Source organism: Danio rerio, chromosome 17 (genome assembly GCF_049306965.1).
Source record: "Danio rerio strain Tuebingen ecotype United States chromosome 17, GRCz12tu, whole genome shotgun sequence".
Lineage (NCBI taxonomy): Eukaryota > Metazoa > Chordata > Actinopteri > Cypriniformes > Danionidae > Danio > Danio rerio.
Genome location: NC_133192.1, coordinates 5,542,264 through 5,568,293, shown reverse-complemented (window position 1 = coordinate 5,568,293; position 26,030 = coordinate 5,542,264). Strand labels below are relative to the sequence as shown.

Genomic DNA, 26,030 nt, shown 5'->3' with positions numbered 1-26,030 from the left:
AAATTCTCTTTCACGTACGACTCCCCCTGGATACGTGTGTGTATTTTTGAGACTTTCCTGCCAGAGTCAGGACTACTCATACCTTTCAGCCAATCAGATGAGAGCTGTATTCTATGAAACCTACTCTGCGCTTCTTTTGCGCAGACTGTTCCTCTCCAGCAGGGCGAACGGAGAAAGCAGCAGTCGCACTTTTTTAAAATTTATTTACTAATTTGACCATATCCTCACTCTTTTTATTCCTTATTTTGCCGCAGCTTCGCTTTACTTATTTATCGTCTCGCAGCCCCATGAGCAACATGTATCCTGCAGGGTGATGATATGCATATGTCCGATGGCATATGTACTGTTCATTTTATCAGGCATTTTATATACTGGATAAATGTAAACATTCACATTATACTGTTACAAATGCTTCCTTTTTTAACTCACACATTTAATTTACATATATGAAGATTATGACAAAACATAAACATTAATATAACAGCAAAAACATGAAACTCATAGCTAATATTTCTTTTAACTAGTCTGCCTTTTTGTTTCACGTTGTTTCACATGGGCGCCACCATTTTGGCTCTAACTCGCACGTACTGTCGTCGCCATTTTGGCTCAACACTGCTACTTTTACCATTCATTAATCTTCTTTCTTACTATAATTACAATTGTTCACACTTTAAACTCTTCAAACACACTCAAACTCATTTTGTGTACATACTTGCTTATACTGCGATGTCTCTTTGCACATTAGTTAACAGATTACACAAGTTCATTACTAATTCACTAAAATCACACAAAACAACCATTTAATCACACAAGACTGCCTAAATCTGCATTCACATGTGTAACAAACCCATACTAACTCATTTAACTTCATTTTAAGTGTTTATGCAAACTATTATTTCTCTTACCTGCAGAGAAGTAAAGACACAAATCAAGACGAGCTCTGACGGTCTTTAATGAACTCTGACCCGAGCTGCTCTGTTCAACGTCTTTTATGCATGAAGCGCCCTCTACAGGATATACAAAAAATAACTTTGGGATTAGCCCAACAATACATTATAATTCATGTATTCAAAATAAATCCATTTAATCAGCTAAATTTTGTAGGGGGGTCCTTTTTTATCATTTATATATATGCACACATTACATATTTAATGACCCTTTACATAGGCAGTATTGATAAACTGCCACAAAAAATATTAATACAAGTAGTAACGCTGTCTTGGGGTTGCTGAATGTCACACGACAACGTTGCTACAGCCTTCTCATGTCTTACATTTGTAAGTTGTGACAATGTAGCGAGCACGTAAGCGAGCATTTCAAATGTTGCCTTTGAAAAAAATACAACGTTGTGCAGACATCTTTACAACGTAGATGTGTTTGTTAGGTATAGTACCTAGAATAGAATCAGTCAACTAACTACATAAAACATTAAAACTGAAATTATTTGACATCAAACACAAGCTTCATTCAGGTAAGAAAATCCATTGTTTCCAATGACAGACAGTGCGTCACATTGGAATTATAAGGTTGTATCTGCGTTCTGAATGATTTTGAGATTTTGAGCTTGAAAGTTTTTGCATTCCATAGCAAAGTTTGTGTGGAACATTTTTTTGTTTTTTTAATAAAAAGTCCTAAAATGGAAACAACTTATAAAAAACATCCCATGATGTAAATAAGTGGTCATTTAATAGGAATATGTCAATAACTCAATTTTCTGTTTGAACTGAGAAAATGGGATTTTAAAAGGAGTCTCTTGCTTTGCGATGCTGTCTTTACTGCAGATGAAGTTGGTATGCATTTGTCAAATAAAGATTTCAGATGTTTACACGAGTGCTGAGCATTTTTTAAAGGCAAATAAATGTTTTTAATATTGCTTTGTGTCCTGAGGAATAAGAACTAAAAAAAGTTGTGGGTGTTTACTGTGGATAGCTGATTCACAAACACATTCATATAATTCACATTCTACTGCTCAGTTCCCTAACATTTGTTTTTCTATATAGGCATTTCATTTACGAACATAAATCATTTATGTCTATTTAGCCTAATATTCATAGTGCATGAAGTATAATAATGTTGTATGTGACTCTTACTAATCAAACCAAATCATTATAAACATTAACAGTTGCAAAAATAACACCATTTTAATTAAGTATTAATAGATTATGAAATTATTTGTAACATCATTGTAGTATTAAATTAAAAGCACCCAGTAGGTGGCGGTAGGAGACTGCCTTAAATAAAATGGAGAATCTGAACAAAACATTAACAGATCAGTAGATAATAACTGATTGCATTTATAGATGACATACTAATATGAGAAGATTTAATAAAGAAATTTGCTCATGCGGAAACATATACATATAACAGATAATACACATTTAAATTCACAGCAGCATCAAGGTAAAAATAAATCCATTAATGAGAAAATAAACTGAATTAATAAGTGAAAAGGTAAACAATAACTGATTTCTATTCTTAATAACTTAAACAATCATTATTAAACTCACAAAGCAGTTCAGTATTGAAAGAGAAACATTTGGAAACGTTCAATACTTTAACAGACGTAAACCACAATGTGCAATGTTAATATTTTCCTTTTTACGTCTTTTCAGAGTATCCCATTCATTCAAATGTAACTAAAATACACTGTGTTGCCAATAGGGGAAAGTGAAGTGACATCTTTGTGAAAAGGGTCTATCTGGTAGAGACCTCTAGAGGAGCAGCACAGGTATTTTTTACAATCGCACATAACGTTTTTCCGACCCAGATATTTGTAAAAATGTTGTGCATTTTCAAAATGCATGCGCATCTCTATGTTACCATTTAGCATTTTTTAATACAATGTTGGAAAACAGAAAACAAAGCTGCTGTATTTCAACTGTGATCTATGACTGGATCAAAGCCAGAATGTTTTGTTGACTGACTTGCATGACAAAAGCATGTAAAGTAATATCAATAAAAGTCCGACCACAGCCACAAATTAAAGTCATTTGGCTGTTTTATTAAGCCACAAAATTACAAAATGTGTATATAAAGTATGACAAATACTTGGCACACATTTTTTGACACTTATTTGTACTCTAATAGTGTGAAACTATATTGAGTGAAGACAACACATCCAAGCAATGAAGAGAAACCAACTGGATTGCTTCAAATACTTGCGCATAAAGATCAGAATTCATTCATTTTCTTGTCGGCTTAGTCCCTTTAGCCAAAGTGGAATGAACCACCAACTTATCCAACAAGTTTTCCAGCCGCAACCCATCTTTGGGAAATATCCACACACACATACTATGGACAATTTAGCCTGCCCAATTCACCTGTACTGCATGTCTTTGGTTTGTGGGGGAAACCGGTAATGAAAGTGAAATGCACATTTACCGTTATGAATGGCATCCCACCCTAATCATTATTCACTCTCCATAGAGCCATACATATGCTTATTACATACCTATAATACGTTGTGATATAGCCTGGTTCGTATAGTATCGCTTTCTCACTACAATCGATCTGCTCCAGAGTTTGTTTCAATCGAGACCACATCATTCAGGTGATCTCGCATCGATTGTTTTGTCGCAGATCCAAGCGCGATTGCTAGATTCACATATGCCAAATGAACCACGCTAACTGTGGAAACGCAACAAGTTCTGAAACAAAAGTCTAGGTGAAAAAGCACCCTAAGCGTGCAGCTAGGTCTTTAGACCTGCAGTTTCACCCTACTCGCCAACTTTGGCCTGCAGACCTTAGTTTGGGCATCTCTGGTCTAGAGCACCAAGGTCAAGACTAAAGTCTTTTAGTAATGCACTAGGCTTAACATTTGGCAAGATGAAAAGACTTTCCACAAGGAAAAGGTCTAATAGGTGAAGCAGTGGCGCAGTATAGTGCTGTCGCTTCACAGCAAGAAGGTCGCTGGGTCAAGCCTCGGCTCAGTTGGCGTTTCTCTGTGGAGTTTGCATGTTCTCCCTGTGTTCGCGTGGGTTTCCTCCGGGTGCTCCGGTTTCCCCCACAGTCCAAAGACATGTGGTACAGGTGAATTGGGTAGGCTAAATTGTCCATAGTGTATGAGTGTGTGTGTGTATGTGGATGTTTACTATAGATGGGTTGCGGCTGGAAGGGCATCATCTGCGTAAAAGCTTGCTGGATAAGTTGGCTGTTTTACGCTGTGGCGACCCCGGATTAATAAAGGGACTAAGCCGACAAGAGAATGAATGAATGAATGAATGAATGAAAAGGTCTAATGCTCATAAACATGACTAGATGAATGCTGAAAGTTGAACTGGCCCCTAAAAATTTCAGCTTGATGCAAATGACCAGCACCATATACTGTTTTCATAGAAAACACATTTGTATTAATTATTTGAACATTAAAACAATGGGTAACATTGCATAATCACTGTTCACACCAGACTGAAAAATTATAGATTTTATTCCGTTGCTTCCATGAGAATTTTCTAATATGTGGAAACATATATAATTTAGTAACATGTATTGAACATATTTCAGTCGATTGTATACAAAAGCAGGGATAATTACCAAATAAGGGGAATTACCAACCTGTGTCATGGTTGTAAAAAAGATCAGTTGCAATAGTAAACATGTTGTGTTGTGCTGTACGATGCCAGATTCTAAAGTCCAAAAATAGAAAACTTAACTTTTACTGTACACCACACTGCTTTTAATGCCAAACGCAGATGTCTTTGGCTAAAAGGGAGCTGAATGGAGTGAGGACCTAATCAAAAATGCTGGATTTTGCAGTTCCTCATTTCATATCAAGTGTACGCTATGCTAAATCATACACATTACTCGTTTGTGATTGCAGCAATGATTTCAGCAAAACCAGTTAAATATGGTGAAAAACTGCAGACATTGAGTGCTTAGAATGAAATGTGAAAAGGTAAGTTCACATACCCTGCCGTACAGGTGCAGTTCGATGTCAAAATGCAGTTGTTTTGCATGGTGATGATTACCCAGGCCTTGAATATCTCTGTCTTCTTTCCTTGACTTTGGCTTTGAATCTGGTAATCATGGAGCATTATTCCTTGCACATGACCACACAGAACAACATTGTTTGTCTCCAAAGCCGTGTAGGCCTTTAACTTCTCTCATGTTAAATCACTTGGAGCTTCATTGAGATTGTATATTTGGGTCTGGATGCTTGGCCATTTCAATTTATCCAATATCCATTGAGAGGGTGCTATAGCAAATAGACCTGTCAGACGAACGCCGCTCACTTTAACGTTAATTTTGCCGAATCACTGTGCTTATCACTGGGTGACGAGCTGTTATAATATGCTGAACGCATTATGTAAATAATATATATAATATGTAATCATCAATATAACGTATTTCTAAGACAACAACATACTCTGTACCACATCTCTCGCTGTAATGCTAGCGCTACCATTTTGTTCTCTGCAACCTCGCTGCACAGGCATCCTGGCTGTTTACAAACACTGTACAGTCAAAAATTATACCAAATTGAACACCTTGTAAAATAGCATTGAAGAAATGTAATACTTTTTAATGGACTTAAATCTCTCTAAATTGATCAACTTTAAATACTTTTTAAGACCAAGATGACACTCTGATAATGCAATCGTGTTCCTCACACAGGTGAGTGGGTTTAAGAAACCATCTGTAGGAAACACTCTTTCATCTCTCTGACACTTTAACCGACACTTGCACCAGTATTTGCACCATTTTTTGACAATCACTCCATGTCGCTAGTAAAAACATTGAGCATTTTAAGTGTGCTTCACAAGAACAAGTGTAAAAGTACTTGTATAGCCTGTCTTAGGCTATGTGTATAGTTAAGTATTTACAGAATACACTCACTGGCCACTTTATTAGGTACACCTAACTAGTACCAGGTTGGACCCTCTTTTACCTTCATAACTGCCTTAATTCATTGTGGCACAGATTCAACAAGCTACTGGAAATATTCCTCAGAGATTTTGCTCCATATTGACATGATAGCATCACGCAGTTGCTGCAGATTTGTTGGCTGCACATCCATGATGCCAATCCGTATCCCAAAGGTGCTCTATGGATTGAGATCTGCTGACTGTGGAGGCCATTTGAGTACAGTGAACTCATTGTCATGTTCAAGAAACCAGTCTGAGATGATTCGTGCTTTATGACATGGTGTGTTTTCCTGCTGGAAGTAGCCATTAGGAGATGGGTACACTGTGGTCATTAAGGGATGGACATGGTCAGCAGCAATACTCATGCAGGCTTTGGCATTGACACGATGCTCAATTGGTACTAATGAGCCCAAAGTGTGCCAAAAAAATATCCCCCACACCATTACACCACCACCAGCAGCCTGAACTGTTGATACAAGGCAGGATAGATTCATGCTCTCATGTTGAAATCAGAAATGGAGACTCATCAGACCAGGCAACGTTTCTCCAATCTTCTATTGTCCACTTTTGGTGAGTCTGTGTGAATTGTAGCCTCAGTTTCCTGTTCTTAGCTGACAGGAGCAGCCCCCGGTGTGGTCTTCTGCTGCTGTAGCCCATCTGCCTCACCGTTGGATGTGTTGTGTGTTCAGAGATGCTCTTCTGCAAACTCAAGTGCTTATTTGATTTACTGTTGACTTTCTATCAGCTGGAACCAGTCTGGCCATTCTCCTCTGACCTCTGGCATCAAGATATTTGCTTATAAAGCAAATAAAGCTTGATTTGACTTCATCTATAATATCTTAATTTGTGTTACGAAGGTCTCAAAAGGTTGGAACAACATGATGGAGAGTAATTAATAACAGAATTAAACCTTTTGGGTGAATTATCCCTTTAGGCAAAGAGTAAGGACTGGGTTGACCTCACTGCTAGGGATGATGGCCGCATACTTGCAGTGATTAGCTGCTATAGGCAAGAGGTCTCTATCAGACAAGTTCACACTGGCCTACCACTGGATGTTTATGGACATTTCATGCATATGGTCAACTGTGTCTAGTTGTTTCCTACAGGAAGGGGTTTAATATCACACAGACATGCAGAACTACCAGGAGAAAAGAACATAAATCCGGCATAGCGGGGTTCGGTGAATGTGGTGTTGAATGTGTGCAAGTGTGTGAGCGTGTGTGTTTTTGAGACTCTGTAGAAGGATAGAGTGCCGGCTGACCAGTCCAGATACACTCCAACTCTGTCAGAGCAATGAGAAGGGGCGGGTACATCTGTGCTCCTGGCATTGTGAAAAACAGTGAAACCACCAGGAAAGCAGTTCAGACTCCAGGACTTTTCATTGAATCCAAACCAACACCTATCAGAAAATCCTTTCCTGCAGATACCTTTATATGCCACTGAAATATAAACATTCCCTTTCCATTCAGCCTCCCAGTAACAGCGCCCATTGAGCCTCTCTCTACACAGAACCTGAAAATGGTCATCAAATCTCTCTGGATGATCGGGATATGGTTTCTTCCTTCTCACCTGTGTCACCTTTTTGTTCCTCTTGGACAGCGAGAGAAAAGTGTTTGCTGTGTTTAAATCCAGAGTGAGATCACATGCATCTGCATGAGAAATTACAACATTTAAAACTTGACAAAATAAGATAAGTGTGTAAGTGTGTGTGAGTGTCTTACATTTCCTTGGTCCTTTTGCAATCCTGATCTCACTTGCATGATCCACACTATAAAACAAAACTACACTGAAGATTTTCCGTAAAATATAGAACAAACTTAAAGGAACACTCCACTTTTTACAACTCATTTAGGGTTAAACAGTTGAGTATTAGTCATTTTAAATTCATTAAGCTGATCTCAGGTTCTGGCAGGAGCACTTTTAGCTTAGTTCAGTATACACTACAAAAGTCTTGTCGCCGGTGAGGCAGTGGCGCAGTAGGCAGTGCTGTCGCCTCACAACAAGAAGGTCGCTGGGTCGCTGGTTCGAACCTCTGCTCAGTTGGTGTTTCTGTGTGGATGTATCCTAGAGATGGGTTGCGGCTGGAAGGGCATCCGCTGCGTAAAAACTTGCTGGATAAGTTGGCGGTTCATTCCGCTGTGGCGACCCCGGATTAATAAAGGGACTAAGCTGACAAGAAAATTAATGAATGAATGAGTCTTGTCGCCTATGCAAGTTTTAGGAACAGCCAATAATAACTCAACTTCTAGTTGATCATTTGGTATCAGAAGTGGCTTATTTGAAAGGCAAAGGCCTTTAGATGAGGCTTATTTTACCAAAATAAAATATGATTATGCCTTGATTTTTAATGATTTCATTTCGACAGTAAGGTCTGACTTTGCTTAGACAAAAGTCTTGTCACTGAACAGAAATAATGTGACTGCATCCATACATCTCTGCAATGACTCAAATCACTTGAAAAAAGGTAATCTGGAATAGCAAAGAAAGCTTTCTTGGACTTATAGAGTTCATCAAGATTCTTTGGATTCATCTTCAATGCCTCCTCCATCATCTTACCCCAGAGATGCTCAATAAAGTTCATGTCTGGTGACTGGGTTGGCCAATCCTGGAGCACCTTGACCTTTTTTGCTTTCAGGAGCTTTGATGTGGAGGCTGAAGTATGAGAAGGAGTGCTATCCTGCTGGAGAATTTGCCCTCTCCTGTGGTTTGTAACGTAATGGGCAGCACAAATGTCTTGATACCTCAGGCTGTTGATGTTGATCTACACTCTGCAGATCTCTCGCATGACCCCATACTGAATGCAACCCCAAACAATGATTTTTTTCCTTCACCAAACTTGACTGATTTCTGTGAGAATCTTGGCTCCATGCGGGTTCCAGTAAGTCTTCTGCAGTATTTGTGATGATTGAGGCCCCGTTTACACTAGTGTGTTTTAGTTTTAAAACGGCGTTTTAGATCAAAAACGATCCGCGTCCACACTAGCGTTTCTGAACATATCTCTGTTTACACTACGCCACCAAAAACGTATATCATGTGACCATTCGCGCACTCTGGGCATGCGCGTTCTAGCATAAACAGGAAGCATGTGTCTCGCTCAAACGCCAGTTGAACAATGAACACCATGGCAAAGAAAGCAAGAGTGTCACGGTTGTGGATCTATCTCCAGCGTTCCTGTCTCACTTTGTCAGTTCGTTGTCATCACGGTTCTCTGTGTCTTGTCAGGCTCTCCTCGTGTCATTCGCTGGTGGTGAGTGAGCTGGATAGTTTTTGCTATTGAACATTTGATCCTCTCTGTTGGCAACTTCGTTAAACTATTGATCCTCTCTGTTGACGACTTCGTTAAACTATTGATCCTCTCTGTTGACGACTTGGTTAAACTACTGATCCTCTCTGTTGACGGATGCTCGTAAACTGTTCCAGCTGTATTCCATGTTCATTGATGAATATCGATATTGATATTGATATCATGCCACTCACCTACTTACCACCTGCTGCTTTCATTTTCGTGTTTTCAATAAACTCTTTTTACTTGCATTTGGGTCCCCACGTCTCTGATTGTGACAAAGAGAGGTATTTTTGTGGACAGACGACGAGGTCGAGTTTATTACTAAACGTAACAAATGAATAACGGCACAATGGCGCCTAAAACAGACAATAGTGCAAACAACGCTCCCATTTCTGTGTCCATGTTGTTGTTTACAGTAAAGGCTGGTCTGCTGTCTTCCGGTAGCATTAAAGGCATGTGTTATAGTCATGTGATAGGGGCTTGACGAATAAGAGAAGGATACGCAATGACACAAAAGCCCCAATCAGGTAGCGAATCTCAGCAGCCCCGCCTTCATTTTCAGATGTCTCAGTTTTCCCTTATCAACACTGAGACAGAGCAGCAGCGTTTTAGAATGAAAACGGTCACTCCAGCATTTTCAGTTTTCGCCGCTCAAAAACTCCGTAGTGTAGTGTAGACGAATGGCGTATTCGTAGCAAAAACGTATGCGTTTTCAAACTAAAACGCAATAGTGTAAAAGGGGCCTCAACCTTCTGCCACTTTTACGAATAATCAACTAGAGGTCGAGTAATTATTTGTTGCTCTTACAACTGGGGCCGACGACAAGACTTTTGTCAGGTAGTGTGGATCACTAAATCCAAGTAAACTATCAGCATCTCAGCTAAACATATACTTAAGATTTATGATATTTAAGATTTTCTTATTTAAAGCTTGACACTTCTGTGGTTACGTCATTTACCAAGAACACGGGGAAAATAAATAAGCTTGAAAATAATCATCAGCACCAAGCATCTAGTTTAGATTCAGCCATATTGGCCTTGAAAATGGCAACTTTACATTTTATATAACTGCAAAAGGGTCAAGCTCTTAACAGGAAAGTTATCAAAACTCTATGAATCAAGCATTTACAACCTTTCAATCCAACAAAAACTTCACTCAACTTGAGCTCACTCGGATCAATTGTGATAGTTATATAGAACTTTTTTAAAATTCTGACTGAACTGTCAATCCATTCATTCATTCATTTATTTTTTTGTTGGCTTAGTCCCTTTATCAATAGGGGTCGCCACAGCGGAATGAACCGCCAACTTATTCAGCACATTTTTACGCAGCGGATGCCCTTCCAGCCGCAAGCCATATCTGAGATCCACACATCACACATTCACACACACTCTTATTCACTATGGACAATTTTGCCTACCCAATTCACCTGTACCGCATGTCTTTGGACTGTGGGGAAAACCGAAGCAACCGGAGGAAACCCACGCAAACGCAGGGAGAACATGCAAACTCCACACAGAAACGCCAACTTAGCCGAGGATCGACCCAGCGACCTTCTTGCTGTGAGGCGACAGCACTATCTACTGTGCCACTGCGTCGCACTGTCAATCCAATTACAAACAAAGTATTTTGGTATTTTGGGTATTAACCAATGACTTGACAAGTCACATGCATGAACACAAGGATGAAAATTAGTGTTGAACATACTTGAGTTTCTCCAGTCTGTAGTTTGGATCAGAGAGCAGCTTGACTAACGACGGTCCTGGGTGATTGTAGCTCAGATCCAGCACTTCTAGGTGTGAGGGGTTTGAACTCAGAGCTGAAGCCAGAAAACTACAGCCTTCCTCGGTCACCATACAGCCAGATAACCTACACACACACTTTATAATTACTTTTAATGATAAATTGAAACACCATATACTATTTAACAGATATGGAGAATGTTGAATGTTTGATTTTGCTTGGCAGATGTACATTCTATGGTGTGCAGTTATTTTCATATAATAACAGCGCAGCTAAAGGAGTTCCAGGCAGGTCTTGACTGCTTCAAAGAGTATAAAATACAAAGAACATACAACAGTTTCAGAACAAAAGGAATTATGATAAATCTTCAAGTAAATTCATAATGTCATAATATAAGTTTCATAATTATCATAATTTTAAGCGTACTCATGCTTTCATGACCTCTCGGTTAGACTACTGTAATGCGTTAGGACATGGGTTGGACAATGACACTGAAACGTCTTGTTTTAGATTACAATAATTCCTTACTATGGTGTCCGGCCTCCTTTTGTGGTCAATACAGCATTAATTGGTCTTGGGAATGACAGATACAAGCCCTGCACATTGGCCAGGGGGATTATGAGCCATTCTTCTTGCAGAATAGTGTCCTGGGGCCTCATGTATCAATGCCAGGTTTCAAGATCACGTTTGGATTTACTAACGATGACATTTTGTCAGAACGTGCATTGGTCCGCGCCAACTTCATGTCTGGTGCACGTGTATTTCTTGTGTGTGTTTGTTTTATTTCCATTGGTGACTCTTAGAGGCAATTATGTTAAGTTGCACACTACAAAGTATCGCACCAACAAAGTATCCTGGCAACTAGTTCTTTCCAAAGAGAACTGGCAGACCGCTCAGGGTTAAGCTAGTCGTCTTTGAGCTGTGCAATGGCAGCTGTACAGGACGGGATCATCCGCATATCTAGCAGGTATATAAGATTTCCAAACTATGCAGTTGACCATCCAAACATTAAAGCGCAATTTGCAGCGATCGCCGATTTTCCCAATGTAATCGGAGCGATCGACTGCACGCACATTACTGTAAAGGCGCCATCTGAAGACGAATTTGCATCCGTGAATCGGAAACATTTCCATTAAGTAAATGTGCAAATAAAATGCGATTGGGCACCTGAAATGCCAGGGGCACTGCCTTGACAAGAGCGAAGAGGTGCTGCTATATTGCCCTAACAAAGTGTTCCTCTAATACATCTGTGTCTCCCACAGACACGGATACTACTCCAGACAGTAAAGTGTTGCCCACAATTGAGGCAACTCTCTCCTCAAAGGATGTTAGTTCAACATCTCCTTTTCTCCGCCTGTTCGGTCCACACTTTGATGGTGCACCGCTGTTCTCCTCTTAACCTGCACCTTTACATCGGACCATTTCTTTTTTAATTCACTCACAGTGCGATGTTCAGCCTCCACTGCGTTAACCGCGTCAGCTGAACTCTCTCACTCTATTTTTTTCTTTTGTATTAATTCCGGAGGACAAACTTCCATATAAAACCATTCTTCTAGGGTCTACCTCTGATAGGAGCACCTCCAATTCACATTCTGTACAATATCAAAATTGACTGTAGGTGGTAGATGGAGCAGCCTTCCTAGAACAGTTTGAAAGACTGACAAAACTAGACTTAAGACCAAGTGGCAACCTTCCGCTCTCCCTCGGGAGGCCAATACGGAAGTAATTAAAACTGCAATTTATCGAAATTCTGCTAGTCCTGGCTCCATAATAGAGCAAATTTCAATTGAGCCCACTGTTAGAATGACCAACTTTACAGCAGAAAAAAAGGTGTTTACAGCCTGGTACAAAGAGCCAAAGTTTGGTTCATACAGCTAATAATTACCCTTCATGACAACTGTGAGGGGGGTGAATTTTTTTCTAACTCATCAGTTTCCTTTATATGTGGCCACTTAAGTGACAGCTAGGTCTCGCTGGTCGCCATCACTTCACCTTAGCTGATTTAGGCAGATTAATCACCGATCTTGGCATATTCGTCATATTTCTGTGTTGTTTTATGTGGGTTAACACAGTCTGTTGCCTTTTGGACTTATTTCCTACAATTATCAGATGATATAGGATGCTGTGTGCACTTAATTGTGCTCACAAACCATTCACATGGCCTCCGTTTCCCATGTGAGTAAAGTTAGATACTTATATAACATATCTACAAATGTATTTGTTTTATTTAAGATCATTTATCATTTATAATTAGAGCAGTAAAGCACTCCAGAATCTGACAGATTGATTAGCTGTAGGCTCTAGAACAGTCATCTAAAGCGTTATCATACAGTGTTATGCTGGATTTCATCAATAGTCCTGCATTTACTAACACAGACTATATCTGAAGTGTTTGGATGTATTTCACATTTCCCTCCTATTGAAAAACGTCATAAGAACAATGTTTAGTGGCTCAATGTATTACAGCACTGTTTTTAAAAGACTAAACACTTTATTGATGTAGTGTACAGCCAAGCACATGTCGTCAGAATACAAATGAGTCACAAGTAATAAAGTATTAAGCGTTCTCCCAAAGTAAAATGTGTCTAAACCAGGTCCTAGCAAAATGTCAGCAGGTGTCTGTAGCTCCGCTCACTCTCCGCCTCTTTGCCCTTGTTTGGTATCCTGCCGTGGGTGCGATGACGCGCGAACAAAATGGCGACATTTGGCCACGCCTACTTGTGGCTTCTTTTGCGCTCTTCAGAAACCTATGGGTGACGTCACGAATACTACGTCCATATATTTTACAGTCTATGCTTAAGACACATCTCTTTGCATTAGCATACACATAAAACACACAATGTTTGAAACTGATTGTAAATTTCCCAAAAAACATAATTTGAACGACATCTACACTTTTATGTTAGACTTTTTTCCCTAATCCTTATTTTTGGTCCAGATCAAACGTGAAACGACAACACGATTGAGTTTTGTTGGTGCTAGTTATTTGGCTGCAGTTATTTTCGTGTGTCCCGGCCCTTAGAGATAAGGGGGAATCTCCTTATTCACTACTAGTGTGTACAGGGCCGGCGCATCCATAGAGGCGACCTAGGCAGCCGCCTAGGGCGGCAGTATAGAGAGGGCGGCTTCGGCGACACCTCCCTTACCACCAGCATCCTCAGTTATGTCCACGACACCTCCCTTACCACCCACATCCTCAGTTATGTCCACGACACCTCCCTCACCACCCGCGTCCTCAAATATATTCCCGCATAGATGACAGAATAGAGAGGGCGGCGTCAGCGACACCTCCATCAGCACCCGCGTGTCCTAGTTATATTCGCGTATAGGGCGGCAGAATAGAGAGCGCTGTGTCCGCGAAACCTCCCTCCCTCCCTCAGCACCCGCGCGTCCTCAGTTATATCCGCGCATAGGGCGGCAGAAAAGAGGTCCGCCACACCTCACTTCATTTTTATAACCGGTCACTTTCGTTTTCACATTGGGGTTGAGGGTGGCCTGATCGTCCTCTGCCTAGAGCGGCAGTTCAGCTTGCTCTGACCCTGAGTGCGTAGCATGCGATGGCAACCTTTTTTGTCAGACCACACACCAGCTTATTAAGGGAAAGAAACCAGAGTGATGATGCCAATTATGATGGGGATGGTTAGGTAAAGGTTAGGTAAAGACACATTTATACAGTGTAATAAGGTATGATAACCACAGGTTAAATGGAATAATTGACTGATAATTGAGTATGGAAATACATGGGACTTTCAGCTACTGTAGTAAAAACTTGTAACATTTTTTTATATCTTTCATTTGTAATATTTATATAATCTATAGTCTTTGGTAATATGCTTGTATCATGTATGTTATGGGTAACACTAGGCAGTGAAAATACAAAGTGCCCTTTATCCAACCTCAGTATGTTGAGTTGACAGTGTGGACTCTTCAGTCCATCAGAGAGCAGCTTCACTCCTGAATCCTGCAGGTCATTGTGACTCAGGTCCAGCTCTCTCAGTGAGTTTGAGGATTGTAGACATGAAGACAAACTTTCACAGCACTGACTGGTGAGATTACAGGCAACATGTCTATAACACAGGTTGAAATATGGTTTAGTCCTAGTATAGATAACATTCAAATGGCTAATATTTATTGCAACTCTCTACTCTCGGGCTTCCAGCTAACTCTATCAAGCCTCTTCAGCTGCTCCAGAACGCAGCAGCACGAGTGGTCTTTAATGAACCTAAAAGAGCACATGTCACTCCGCTGCTCATCCGTTTGCACTGGCTGCCAGTTGCTGCTCGCATCAAATTCAAAGCTCTGATGTTTGCCTACAAAGTGACTTCTGGCTTTGCTCCTTCTTATCTGCTCTCACTTCTGCAGATTTATGTGCCCTCCAGAAAATTGCGTTCTGTGAATGAACATCGCCTCGTGGTTCCATCCCAAAGGGGGAAGAAATCACTTTCGCGAACGCTCACGCTCAATCTGCCCAGTTGGTGGAATGAACTCCCTAACTGCATCAGAACGGCAGAGTCACTCGCTGTCTTCAAGAAACGACTAAAAACTCAACTATTTAGTCTCCACTTTTCTTCCTAATCTGCAATTGCCTCTCTGGCTCCACCGCTAACTGTACTACAGAAAAAAACAAAGCAAAAAAAATATAATAATAATAAAATAAAAAATTACTAATGTTTTGCTTTTTACACTTTACATACCTGAAACTTGCCTACAGCACTTGTTCATTGTTGCTCTTAGTTGTGTAAATTGCTTCCTTGTCCTCATTTGTAAGAAGCTTTGAATAAAAGCGTCTACTAAATGACTAAATGTAAATGTAAATGTAATTTCCCATCAGGAGTAAATCTGAATAATCTACAGAAATAAGGCTAAGATATTATAATATATTATAGCCCTTTCATCCATGCAGAAATACATAGCAAAACATAAATACACATATAATATAGCAAGCATGTCAAAACTCTGTACATTGATATTTTCAATGGTTAAATTAGCATCAGTGTTTTTATGGTTTTGAAGACCAAAGAATATTTAACACAACAGATCAATCTCAAACAACAATCCCAAAATCTTAAAGGGCCACGAAACCCTCTCGTTTCAGCAGGGTGTTTTCACACCTCTACTTTGGAAAAAGTCAGAAAAGTGGGCGTGTCCAGCTCTGTTTAGGGGGGAGTGTTGGAGGAAGAAAAGTGGGATGGTGTGGGAGTGTCTATTTGGGCACGCGCGAGTTTCAGAGTCAAAATACACACAGACACACACACACACACACACACAGGAGAAAGTGATGGTGTTTAACCTACATGGACATCTGCAGTCGAATTATTTGCCAAATGATTAAATGGTGGACTTTAACTGCAGTTTGGCTCTTTCATTCAGGGAATTCATTCATGCCCCTCACGACAAACGAGATATTTGATTCGAGGAGCTGCTCTAAGCGTGTATTTTTCATGCAATGTTTGATACCGCACGGCGAATGAGAGAAAAAAAACCTCTGCATTTCCCGGAAACTTAGATGCACACGGCAGGTAGCGTCTGAAAGCCGCGTGTGTTATTCCGGTCACTAAATGCGGTAAAAACCCAACACGAGGTTAAAGTTTGGTTGCGGTGCTAACATGTTTACTCTGTGCAATGGTTTGTTAGATACGAACAAACTGAATAAACAAAGAGCACTGGTCGCTCACTTACCAAATCTGTAGAGACAGAACAATCACCAGCAACTAGAGCCGCGTCTTTATGAAGAGAAGACTACAAGCGAATCCGAATCTCAGCGTTTGCAGATGAGAACAGCTCTCAGGTAAACAATAATCCTCCTTAGACACGTAAGTTATTGTTGTCGAGCGTCGCGTACACTGTTTATCCACACGTGACTCCAGCTGAGCTCTCACAGAGAGAAAATGAAAACAAAACTTAACTGCAGCAAACTGTAAAAGCAACACTTCACGCTTGTTTTGGCAACACAACGTGACGTCTCTGTCGTCTAAACACTGTGACAGTAATGAATATTAATGAAGTTGCACAATAGAGCGCGCTGATTGGTTTGAACCAAGCCTTACTCATGCATTAATGTATCACACTGTAAGACGTAATAAGACACACTCTGGCACAGACGTCCAGTCTGCACGCTGGAATACACGCTATTATATCATGGCCGTGACGCAGCTTCAAAAATTAGTTTCAAACCGGAAGTATGAATTTGCTTGAAATAACGCAAAAACAACCAATTTACACTTTTTAGTGAAATATAGGTGTCCTAATAGTGTTTTTAGCAGTGTGGGATACATATATGACTGTCAACAGCTCAAAAAATGTGTTTTGGTGTTTCGTGACCCTTTAAGTAATGCTGTTCTGCTGATTTAATTCAAACTCTCAGATTAGGTACCATTGCAATGGGTCTTTTTCATTTCATACCCAAACAAATCTTCATCCTTTTTTCTTACCTCAGTGTGTTGAGTTGACAACTCTTCAGTCCAGCAGAGAGCAGCTTCACTCCTGAATCCTGCAGGTCATTGTGACTCAGGTCCAGCTCCATCAATGATTTTGAGGATTGTAGACATGAAGACAAACTTGTACAGCACTGACCAGTGAGATTACAGTCAATGAGTCTATAACACAGTTTAAAATATGGTTCAGTACAGTGAAAATACTGTTTTTTTATCTTCTAGATCTGGTATTGATAAGAGATTCAATTGACTAATATTTTTTGCTTATTGGATCATCTAAAATACTGTCTGGAAAAAGGTTTGACCTTCCTGCAGATTTCAGCTGCAACCCATATCAAACACACCTGCCTGCAATTATCAAGTGCTGTTTAGATCCTATTTAATTGGTTCAGGTGTGTTTGATCAGGGTTGGAGCTGAACTTTCCAGGAAGGTAGATCTCCAGGAGCAGGGTTGAACAGCCCTGGTTTAGACCTTGTGCCCATGCAAGCCCAAACGGTTGTGAACTAATTTGATTCTAAACTTTTGAGAATCAATCCAGAATATCGTTAAAGGGCCATGAAACCTCCCCGTTTCAGCAGGATGTTTTCAAACCTCTAGTTTGGAAAAAGTCAGGAAAGTGGGTGTGTCTAGCTCTGTTTGGGTGGGAGTGTCGGGGAGGGAAAATGGGCAGGGTTTGAATAAAAATGGGAGTTGCCATTTGGGCATGCGCTGAGGACCGAGGAAAAACAAACACAGGGGAGACAGACAGTGTGTTTAATGACGATGAAATGTTTGACACCGCACGTCATATAAGAGAAAAAAGCCTCTGCATTTCTCTCTAACTCAGATGCACTCAGTAGGTCAGAAAGTCGTGTGTGTGTAGACTATCCTGTCACAAATTGCGGTCGAAAATTCAACACGACGGTCGGCAAAAGTTTGCTTACAGTGTTCACGTGCTTACACTCAGAGAGCAGCATTTACAGAGGATCTTTCAATATTGTAGTGATATCAACGTACTGTAAACTAAGTAACTTAGAAATCATTTTGACTAAGGTCTGTCTGTAAACACTGAAAGAGTACAGCTGACCATACCAACTAACTTTGCCATCTGAATGAACAAAGAAAGGGCGCTGATCGCAAACACTTACCAAATCTGTCGACAGGAGAATCAGCACATACTGGAGCTGCATCTTTTTTTAAAGGAGACGAGCAGCAAATCTGAATCTCACCATTGATGAGAAATGCTCTTGAGTAAAAAATGTTCCAAACAAACGAATTTCAGCCGCGCGTCACTTACACGGATCCACGCGTGAGTCCAGCAGCGCGCTCATAGAGAGAAAATGAAACAAAACCTTCACATTATGAAAGCAACACTTGCGACGCGTATCTCCAAACAATTCTTATTCTTTTCTCACAACTTTTGGCAACACAACGCATCTCTGTTGTCTGAATACTGTTTCAGGTACAGTCTAAGAAAGCCTGCATGCATATTAATGAAGTTGCAGCGTATACATAATGGCGCGTGCTGATTGGCTTGAACCAAGCCTTACTCATGAATGAATGCAACACACTCAGAAACGTAATACGGTACTCCCAGGTACAGACGTCCAGTCTACAAGCTGGAATACACGCTGTGATCTCATGGCCGTGACGCAGCTTCAAAAATTTGTTTCAAACCGGAAGTACGAATTTGCTTAAAATAACGCAAAAACAACCAATTTACACTTTTTAGTGAAATATAGGTGTCCTAATAGTGTTTTTAGCAGTGTGGGACACATATACGACTGTCAACAGCTCAAAAAATGTGTTTTGGTGTTTCATGACCCTTTAAAAAAAACCATGATGGATCAGCTTTTCTCCCCCCTAGGTAAATTGAGAGTAAATTTACATTTTTGGGTGATCCACCCCTTTAAATCACACTCTGTGCAGCTTATTTATTAAAAACACACAAGTTCTGTACCAAAAAACAAGGTCCCTTTATTTTTTATACCCTTTATCCATATTTCTTACCTCAGTGTGTTGAGTTGGCACTTTGGACTCTTCAGTCCATCAGAGAGCAGCTTCACTCCTGAATCCTGCAGGTCATTGTGACTCAAGTCCAGCTCCATCAGTGAGTTTGAGGATTGTAGACATGTTGACAGTCGTTCACAGCACTGATCAGTGAGATTACTGCCAGCGAATCTTCAAGCAAAATACAGTTCAGAAATATGGACCTCACTGTCACTCTCTTTATACATAGGAGTTAAGATGTGTGTAATGCTGTGTTCACACCAGACGTGGAACGCGTGGATAAATCGCACTATTGCGCGTAAATAGCCGTGTGAACATTTGAGTTTACTCTCTTCATTCGCGCATCAACCCCCGCTTCATTCGCGCGTCAAATCCGCTTCATTCGCGCGTCAAATCCGCTTCATTCGCGTGTCAAATTCACTTCAGAATAGACGCGGATTCGCGTGATGGGCAGGGCTTCTGTCTGCCCGGTAACTGTAGCTTCGTTGCTAAAAGGCTAACATGGATTTTATGAAGAAAATAACAGTGTTTATGTACTTTATGAAGGCTGAAAAACAGCGTTGATACGTTTACGACCGTGTCTGAGTCCTACATGCTTTCAGATGGGCATCCAGCTCTTTGAGCTCATAAACTCCTCCAGAAACTGAACCTGGTTCACGGAGGCTTTCAACGGTGCTTGACTGAGCCCAGCCCAATTTGATGACTTGTTGTCGGTGTTGCCTGGAGGATTTCCCCCGGGACACCATCAACAGGTTCTACGTCACAGTCATGCCCCCACAAGAGCAAGCTTCTGATTCGTTAACGTGAACGCTCATTAAGCATGTCAAACGTGCAAAAAGCTCAATTCGCCCCGTGTCATTCGCGCGTATTGCGCCACATGATGTCTATACGCGCGTTTGCATTGACTTAACATGTAAATCACTCGCGCTTGACGCACGTTCCGCGTCTGGTGTGAACGCAGCATTAGGACTGTGTTGTTTTGTGTTTCTGTGTGTTTGATTTGATTCTAGATTGGGGGCGTGCCTTTAGCGCACCTGATGCTGGTCAGCGCCCTTATTTAAACCCCGGCAGAGAGCTTGTAGGGGCCGGTGTACATTCACTTGGCAGTTGGCCAGAGCTGTGCTCCAATATGGGCATTATGCTTTGTTTCGCACCCATACACTATCACTGACAACATTTACCGCATCCATTTACTTGCATTTCACACTGATTGAACATGCTGATACTGATATTTTGATTATATTATTTCCATTGAGTTAAATAAATCTTCTTTTTGATTATACTTTGCCTTGTCGTCTCCCTCACCAGGCAAATGCCAGAAGGGCCGGACCATTTTTTAAATGTGGGCCGGTCAGCTATTTTAATATTTATTTTTTTTATATGTATTGTTTTTACCTGTAGGCAGCTTTTGATGATGGTAATAGTAAGAATAATAAATATAGCTGCAAGCAGCAATTAAGGGGCCAAGCACTTTTGGCCAAAAGGTGGCGCTGCTCAAGAAGTTTTTGAGTACTTTCAGGGCATGGGGTTGAAGATGCATACCATGTTTTGTAAAGATATGTGAACATGTTGGTAAAATATAGCATTTTAGGCCAAAAATCTAAATGGTCGACGCCCAAAATGACTGACCTGGGAAAATCAGACATCATTTGACTCGACATGCTCTGCCGGATGTAATGAGACTAGTTTTATGAGTTTCGGATAAAAGGTTGAGACGTTATAAACCAAAAAAGGACGTTTTTTGTATCTCCAGATCACTAGGGGGCAGTGCACTGAAACTCCGCATTTAACCTCAGACCCTAGTTGTCATAACACACACCAAGTTTGGTGTGAATCGGTGAATGCGTTACGGAGATATCGCCTCAAGTCCATTTTGCAAGTTCTACGTTAAATTTGATCGCAAGTTAAACAAAAACGGTTGGTCAAATCAGCTTGAATTCCATAACTTTTGGTTGGCATGGTGTGTAGATCATGTGATTCAATTTTGGTGAAAATCGGAGAAACGGCCTAGGACTAGTTCGATCAAATAGCTTTTCAAAAAATTTGAAATAGCGCGAAACAATTCATGACGGAAAATGACGTCATAGGGTGCGTTTGAATTGGACTGAGCCAAGGATTCAGAGGAAAAAAAAATTTTTGATTGTAGCCTTTTTTTTTGAGACTTCATATTTGGTTTGATTAATGTTAAGACTGTCCTCTATCATTGTGCCAAATTATACAACTTTCCCGCATACGCCTATATGGGCTGCCATTCAAATCCGGCGGAAGAAACGGAAGAAGAAGAAGAATAATAGGAACGCTAACGAAAGCAATAGGTGCCTACGCACCTACGGTGCTTGGCCCCTAATAATAATAGGAACACTAACGAAAGCAATAGGTGCCTACGCACCTACGGTGCTTGGCCCCTAATAATAAATGTTAAGCATTGGCCCAATCGGCAACGACCGGCTGGAATGTAATCAAAATCTGGCAAGAATGTCAAACAAACAGTAAGTGCAACACAAGCTAATTGTCAGAGATGTACCATAAAAAAGGAAAGGCAGTGCCGAAAAGCTCAAAGAAAGGAAAAAATAAAAAAATAAAATAAAAAAAGCTCTATAAACAGATATTGCCAAATGCATAAAATGAACTGAACTATTCTCAAAAGGGGGCAGCGCAGTGGCGCAGTGGCGCAGTGGGTAGCGCTGTCACCTCACCTCATAGGTGAATAGGGTAGGCTTAATTGTCCGTAGTGCATGTATGTAAATGTGTGTATAGGGGTTTCCCAGTGATGGGTTGCAGCTTGGAGGGCATCCGCTGCTTAAAACATATACTAAATAAGTTAGCGGTGTGGCGATCCCAGGTTAAAAAAGGGACAAAGCCAAAACGAAAATGAATGATTTCATATATAAATTCGTTATAAATGGGTTGATTTTGTTCCAGTCACAATCATTAAATGTTTAAATATCTAATACATATGGTACTGCTTATATTATTTTACTATCTGTACACCAATATAAGTAGTGAATGTGCGTGTCCATGGATGGGGCTGTGTCAGTGTAGTAATGTGGGCTGGAGTGGCTACAGTGCCAGGGCTGATTTAAAGTCCCAGTCCGCCTCTGTCCCTCACTATGTTACATCCCTGAGCCAGGTGTAAACACAGAAACAAGAAGTAAAAAAAAACCAACAACATCAAAACTAAAGCCACTTCTCTGTGTCTCCTTAAGTTTGACATATTGGTATTGAAAAGGTCTGAATATATTAAACACTTCAAAATACAAAACCCTTCTGTCCTCTTTACACAGCTTCTGGTTTTACTCCAATTACTGTCCTTTAAAGAAAACGCGATGAAAAATGTTCAATGTTTTACTTCTGATTAATACTTACAGAGCTTTTCTGCAATGGACCACAGCTGGAATCAGTCTCAATTTCCCCTCAACTGATGTGTTGTAGTTTCTCAGATCAAACTCATCCAGCACCTCCTCTGATATCTGAAGCATGTAGGCGATTGTTGAGCAGAGAGACGGGGAAAGTTGATTCGCTGAGCGATTCTTTGAATTTACAAACTTCTGAGTCTGTCTGTAGAGAGTCTGATCCTTCATTTCCAGCAGACAGAGAAACAGATTGATGCATCGCTCAGCTGAGAGATGTTCTTGACCCTTGAGTCTATTTTTAATGTAGCGGGTTAATCTGCTGATGCTCTCCGAGTTGTCCACTGTGTGCGGCAGTAGAGCTTGTAAGAGTTTCTGATTTGACTCTAGCGAAACACCCAACAAAAACCGAAGACATAGATCCAGGTGTCCATTTTCGCTCTCCAATGAGTCATCAATTACTTCTTTTATTGGCCTGTACAACAGAGAGATTTCCTGTGACGTAGACCATGTCAGTGATGTCTTTTTCTCGATTACACATGAGTAAAACATAAAGAAAGCAGCTAAAAACTCCTGAAAGCTGAGATGAATGAAGCAGTAGACTTTCCTCTGGTGAATCACTGATTCCTCCTTAAAGATCTCAGTGCAGATCCCAGAATACACCGAGGCGTCCCTGACATCAATTCCGCTCTCAATCAGGTCCTCCTCATAGAACATCACATTGCCCTCCATTAGCTGTGTACAAGCCAGTTCAGCAAGTTTCACAATCATGTCTCTGTCAGATTTTGAGAGTTTCTTAGGTCTTCTCTTCCCATACTTCTGATTCCTCGTGCTAATCTGAGTCAGCAGGAAGTGGATGTACATTTCAGTCAGAGTTTGAGGGATTTCTGCTCCGTCATCTTGATTCAGGAGGTTTTGAAGCACAGTGGCTGAGATCCAGCAGAAGACGGGGATGTGACACATGATGTGAAGGCTTCTGGATCTTCTGATGTGGGAGATGATTCTGCTGGCTTGATGCTCATCACTGATTCTCTTCCTGAAATATTCCTCCTTCTGAGGCTCATTGAAGCCCTGAATCTCTGTCAGACGGCTGATGTATTCGGAGGGGATCTGATTGGCTGCTGCCGGTCTGGAGGTGATCCAGATGAGAGCAGAGGGAAGCAGATCTCCTCTGATGAGGTTTGACATCAACACATCCACTGATGAAGACTCGTTCACATCACTAACTCTCTCAGTGTCTGAAAACTTCAGCGTCATTCTGCTTTCATCCAGACCATCAAAGATGAACACAACTTTACACTCCTGATAAATCTGTGAGTGCAGATCTTGAAGATCAGGATGAAAGTCCAGCAGAAGTCTGTGAAGACTGTACTGATGATCTTTAATCAAGTTCAGCTCTCGAAATGGAAGCACAAACATCAAATCTACATCCTGATTGGCTTTTCCTTCACTCCAGTCCAGAATGAACTTCTGCACAGAGACGGTTTTCCCAATTCCAGCGATGCCTTTAGTCAGAACAGTCTTGATTTTGTCCTTCACCTTATATTCTGGTTGATGTAAGGGTTTGAAGATGTCATTGCAGTAGATTGGAGTGTCTTGTGTTCTGGCTGTTTTCTCCATCTGTAAAACCTCGTGTTCCTCATTCACTCCTTCACTCTCTCCCTCTATGATGTAGAGCTGTGTGTAGATCCTGTTCAGAAGAGTTTGATTCCCTTCTAGCTTGATTCCTTCAAATAATCTCTCATATTTAGTCTTCATACTGATTTTGTGACAGTTTTTGGCCATTCGCAATCTCCGATGGATTAAACGGTTCAGACGGGGCATCTCTAATCTGCCCTCAAGATCACTTTTTACTCTGCAGAACAAGTGAGAAAAACAATATGGCTGTGAAAAGCATTAAAATCCAGAAAAGTTAAGCAAAGTTACGTTAAACAGCCGAGTTTGATCATTTTCCACCATAACAATCATAATAATGTTTCAAGAGTTCACACTTAGCTGATGATTGATTATAAAGCTTGTTTGGCATGCTGTCCCGGGAGAGAGCTCTGAGCTCGTAAGATCCTCGAGCCCAGGGCTCCCTCCCGTTTGCAAGGCGAGAGGGGAGTTTGAGCTCAGGTAGATCTTGAGAACTCCCCTGCTGTAGTAGCTAATGAACAATTATGCCTAGTTCAGACTGCGTGATTTTAGCCCCGATTTTGGCTCGCCAACAGGTTTTGAGAAATCGACGACAAGTGCTTGAAATCACAGGCAAATCGCTGCTCGTGCACGTGAGTGACAATCACACAGTATGAACGGTCAAAGACACGATCTGAGAGAATCGCTGATGAGTCGCCGATGACTGCGAGATATTTGGCGTGCTGAATATCTGGAGCTGTCGGCGATTCAAATCATGCCGTGTGAATTGAGTTTTGACTGAAAATAACGTCAGCGATCGCCTACAGCCAATGAGAGAGCAGCTTTCACGTGTGTGTGTGTGTGTGTGTGTGTAAACCTGCTGCAGGACAGCGGGAGGCTGGGGGAGAAGTTAAAAGCGCTCTTTTTCGGTTTATTTGGACCCACGAAATGGAGGAAAAACTAGTGGAGGTTTGACAGGACTCAGGAGCAACCGTGTCTGTTTGACGTTTCATACAGAAAGAAATTATTTTATTATCAACGTTGAGGAGAAATGGCTAATTCCCTTTAAACCCAGGTGAGCAAACATGTACATGTTCTACCCCATGAAAGGCTTCTTTCTCATTATGTAGTTAATAACAAAAGATATACGACGTGTTTTAGGCTGTGAGACGTAGTTTGGACGAAGTTGTCGGCGATTCTCCCTATAGTAAAGTCATGCAATGTGAAAGTCCCTGTCACCAATCCATCTTGCAGTGTAAACAAAGCAGCGACGAAACGCAAGCCCAGATAGTCAAGCAGTGTGAAAACATCTGTGACACGACTACTTTGAAAATCATGCAGTCTGAACTCGGCATTAGTGATTGCTCTTAAGAGATAACTACTTACTAAGTGCATGTCTATGGTGCCTATTTGGATTAGTCAATTAACTTAGGTTGCATGTTTTTGGACGGTGGGAGGAACCCGGGGGAAACCAACATGAGCACGTGGAGAACATGTAAACTCCTCACAGAAACGTCAGCTGGTTTGGCAATGACCAGAACCAAAAGCGTTCTTGCTGTGAGGCAACAGTGCAAACCACTAGGCCACCGTGACACCCATCTAGCAAAGGAGGAGGAGTAGGGGTGGAAGGCGGGATTCTTCAAAACGAAGATAACCGTGGTATGAAACCTAGGGCATTTATAATGGCTTAGGAGTCGTCTGATTGGTGAATGATAAATTGGAGAATGCGGGGCCAGCTGCAAGCAATCA

The 26,030-nt window shown here is 41.0% G+C and overlaps 1 protein-coding gene across 10 annotated transcripts in view; it reads right to left on the bottom strand.

Annotated features, from left to right (window-relative positions):
* Window positions 1–2,137: 2,137 nt before the first annotated feature.
* LOC100333840 (NACHT, LRR and PYD domains-containing protein 3) overlaps window positions 2,138–26,030 on the bottom strand; it is a 38,307-nt gene continuing 14,414 nt past the window's right edge. For 6 of the 10 annotated variants that reach the window (XM_068214497.2, XM_068214498.2, XM_068214500.2 and 3 more), the window contains 7 exons: window positions 22,684–24,522; window positions 19,318–19,488; window positions 17,325–17,489; window positions 14,790–14,960; window positions 10,858–11,019; window positions 7,586–7,632; window positions 2,138–7,513 (listed from right to left, as the gene is read on the bottom strand). In XM_068214497.2, coding sequence (XP_068070598.2) covers window positions 6,954–7,513; window positions 7,586–7,632; window positions 10,858–11,019; window positions 14,790–14,960; window positions 17,325–17,489; window positions 19,318–19,488; window positions 22,684–24,522 — 3,115 coding nt within the window. In that variant the 3' untranslated portion in view covers window positions 2,138–6,953. Of the gene's footprint in view, window positions 7,514–7,585; window positions 7,633–10,857; window positions 11,020–12,403; window positions 14,070–14,108; window positions 14,961–17,324; window positions 17,490–19,317; window positions 19,489–22,683; window positions 24,523–26,030 lie in introns of those variants that run through there. The other 4 variants (XR_012393188.1, XR_012393189.1, XR_012393190.1 and 1 more) reach the window with 2 other exon arrangements.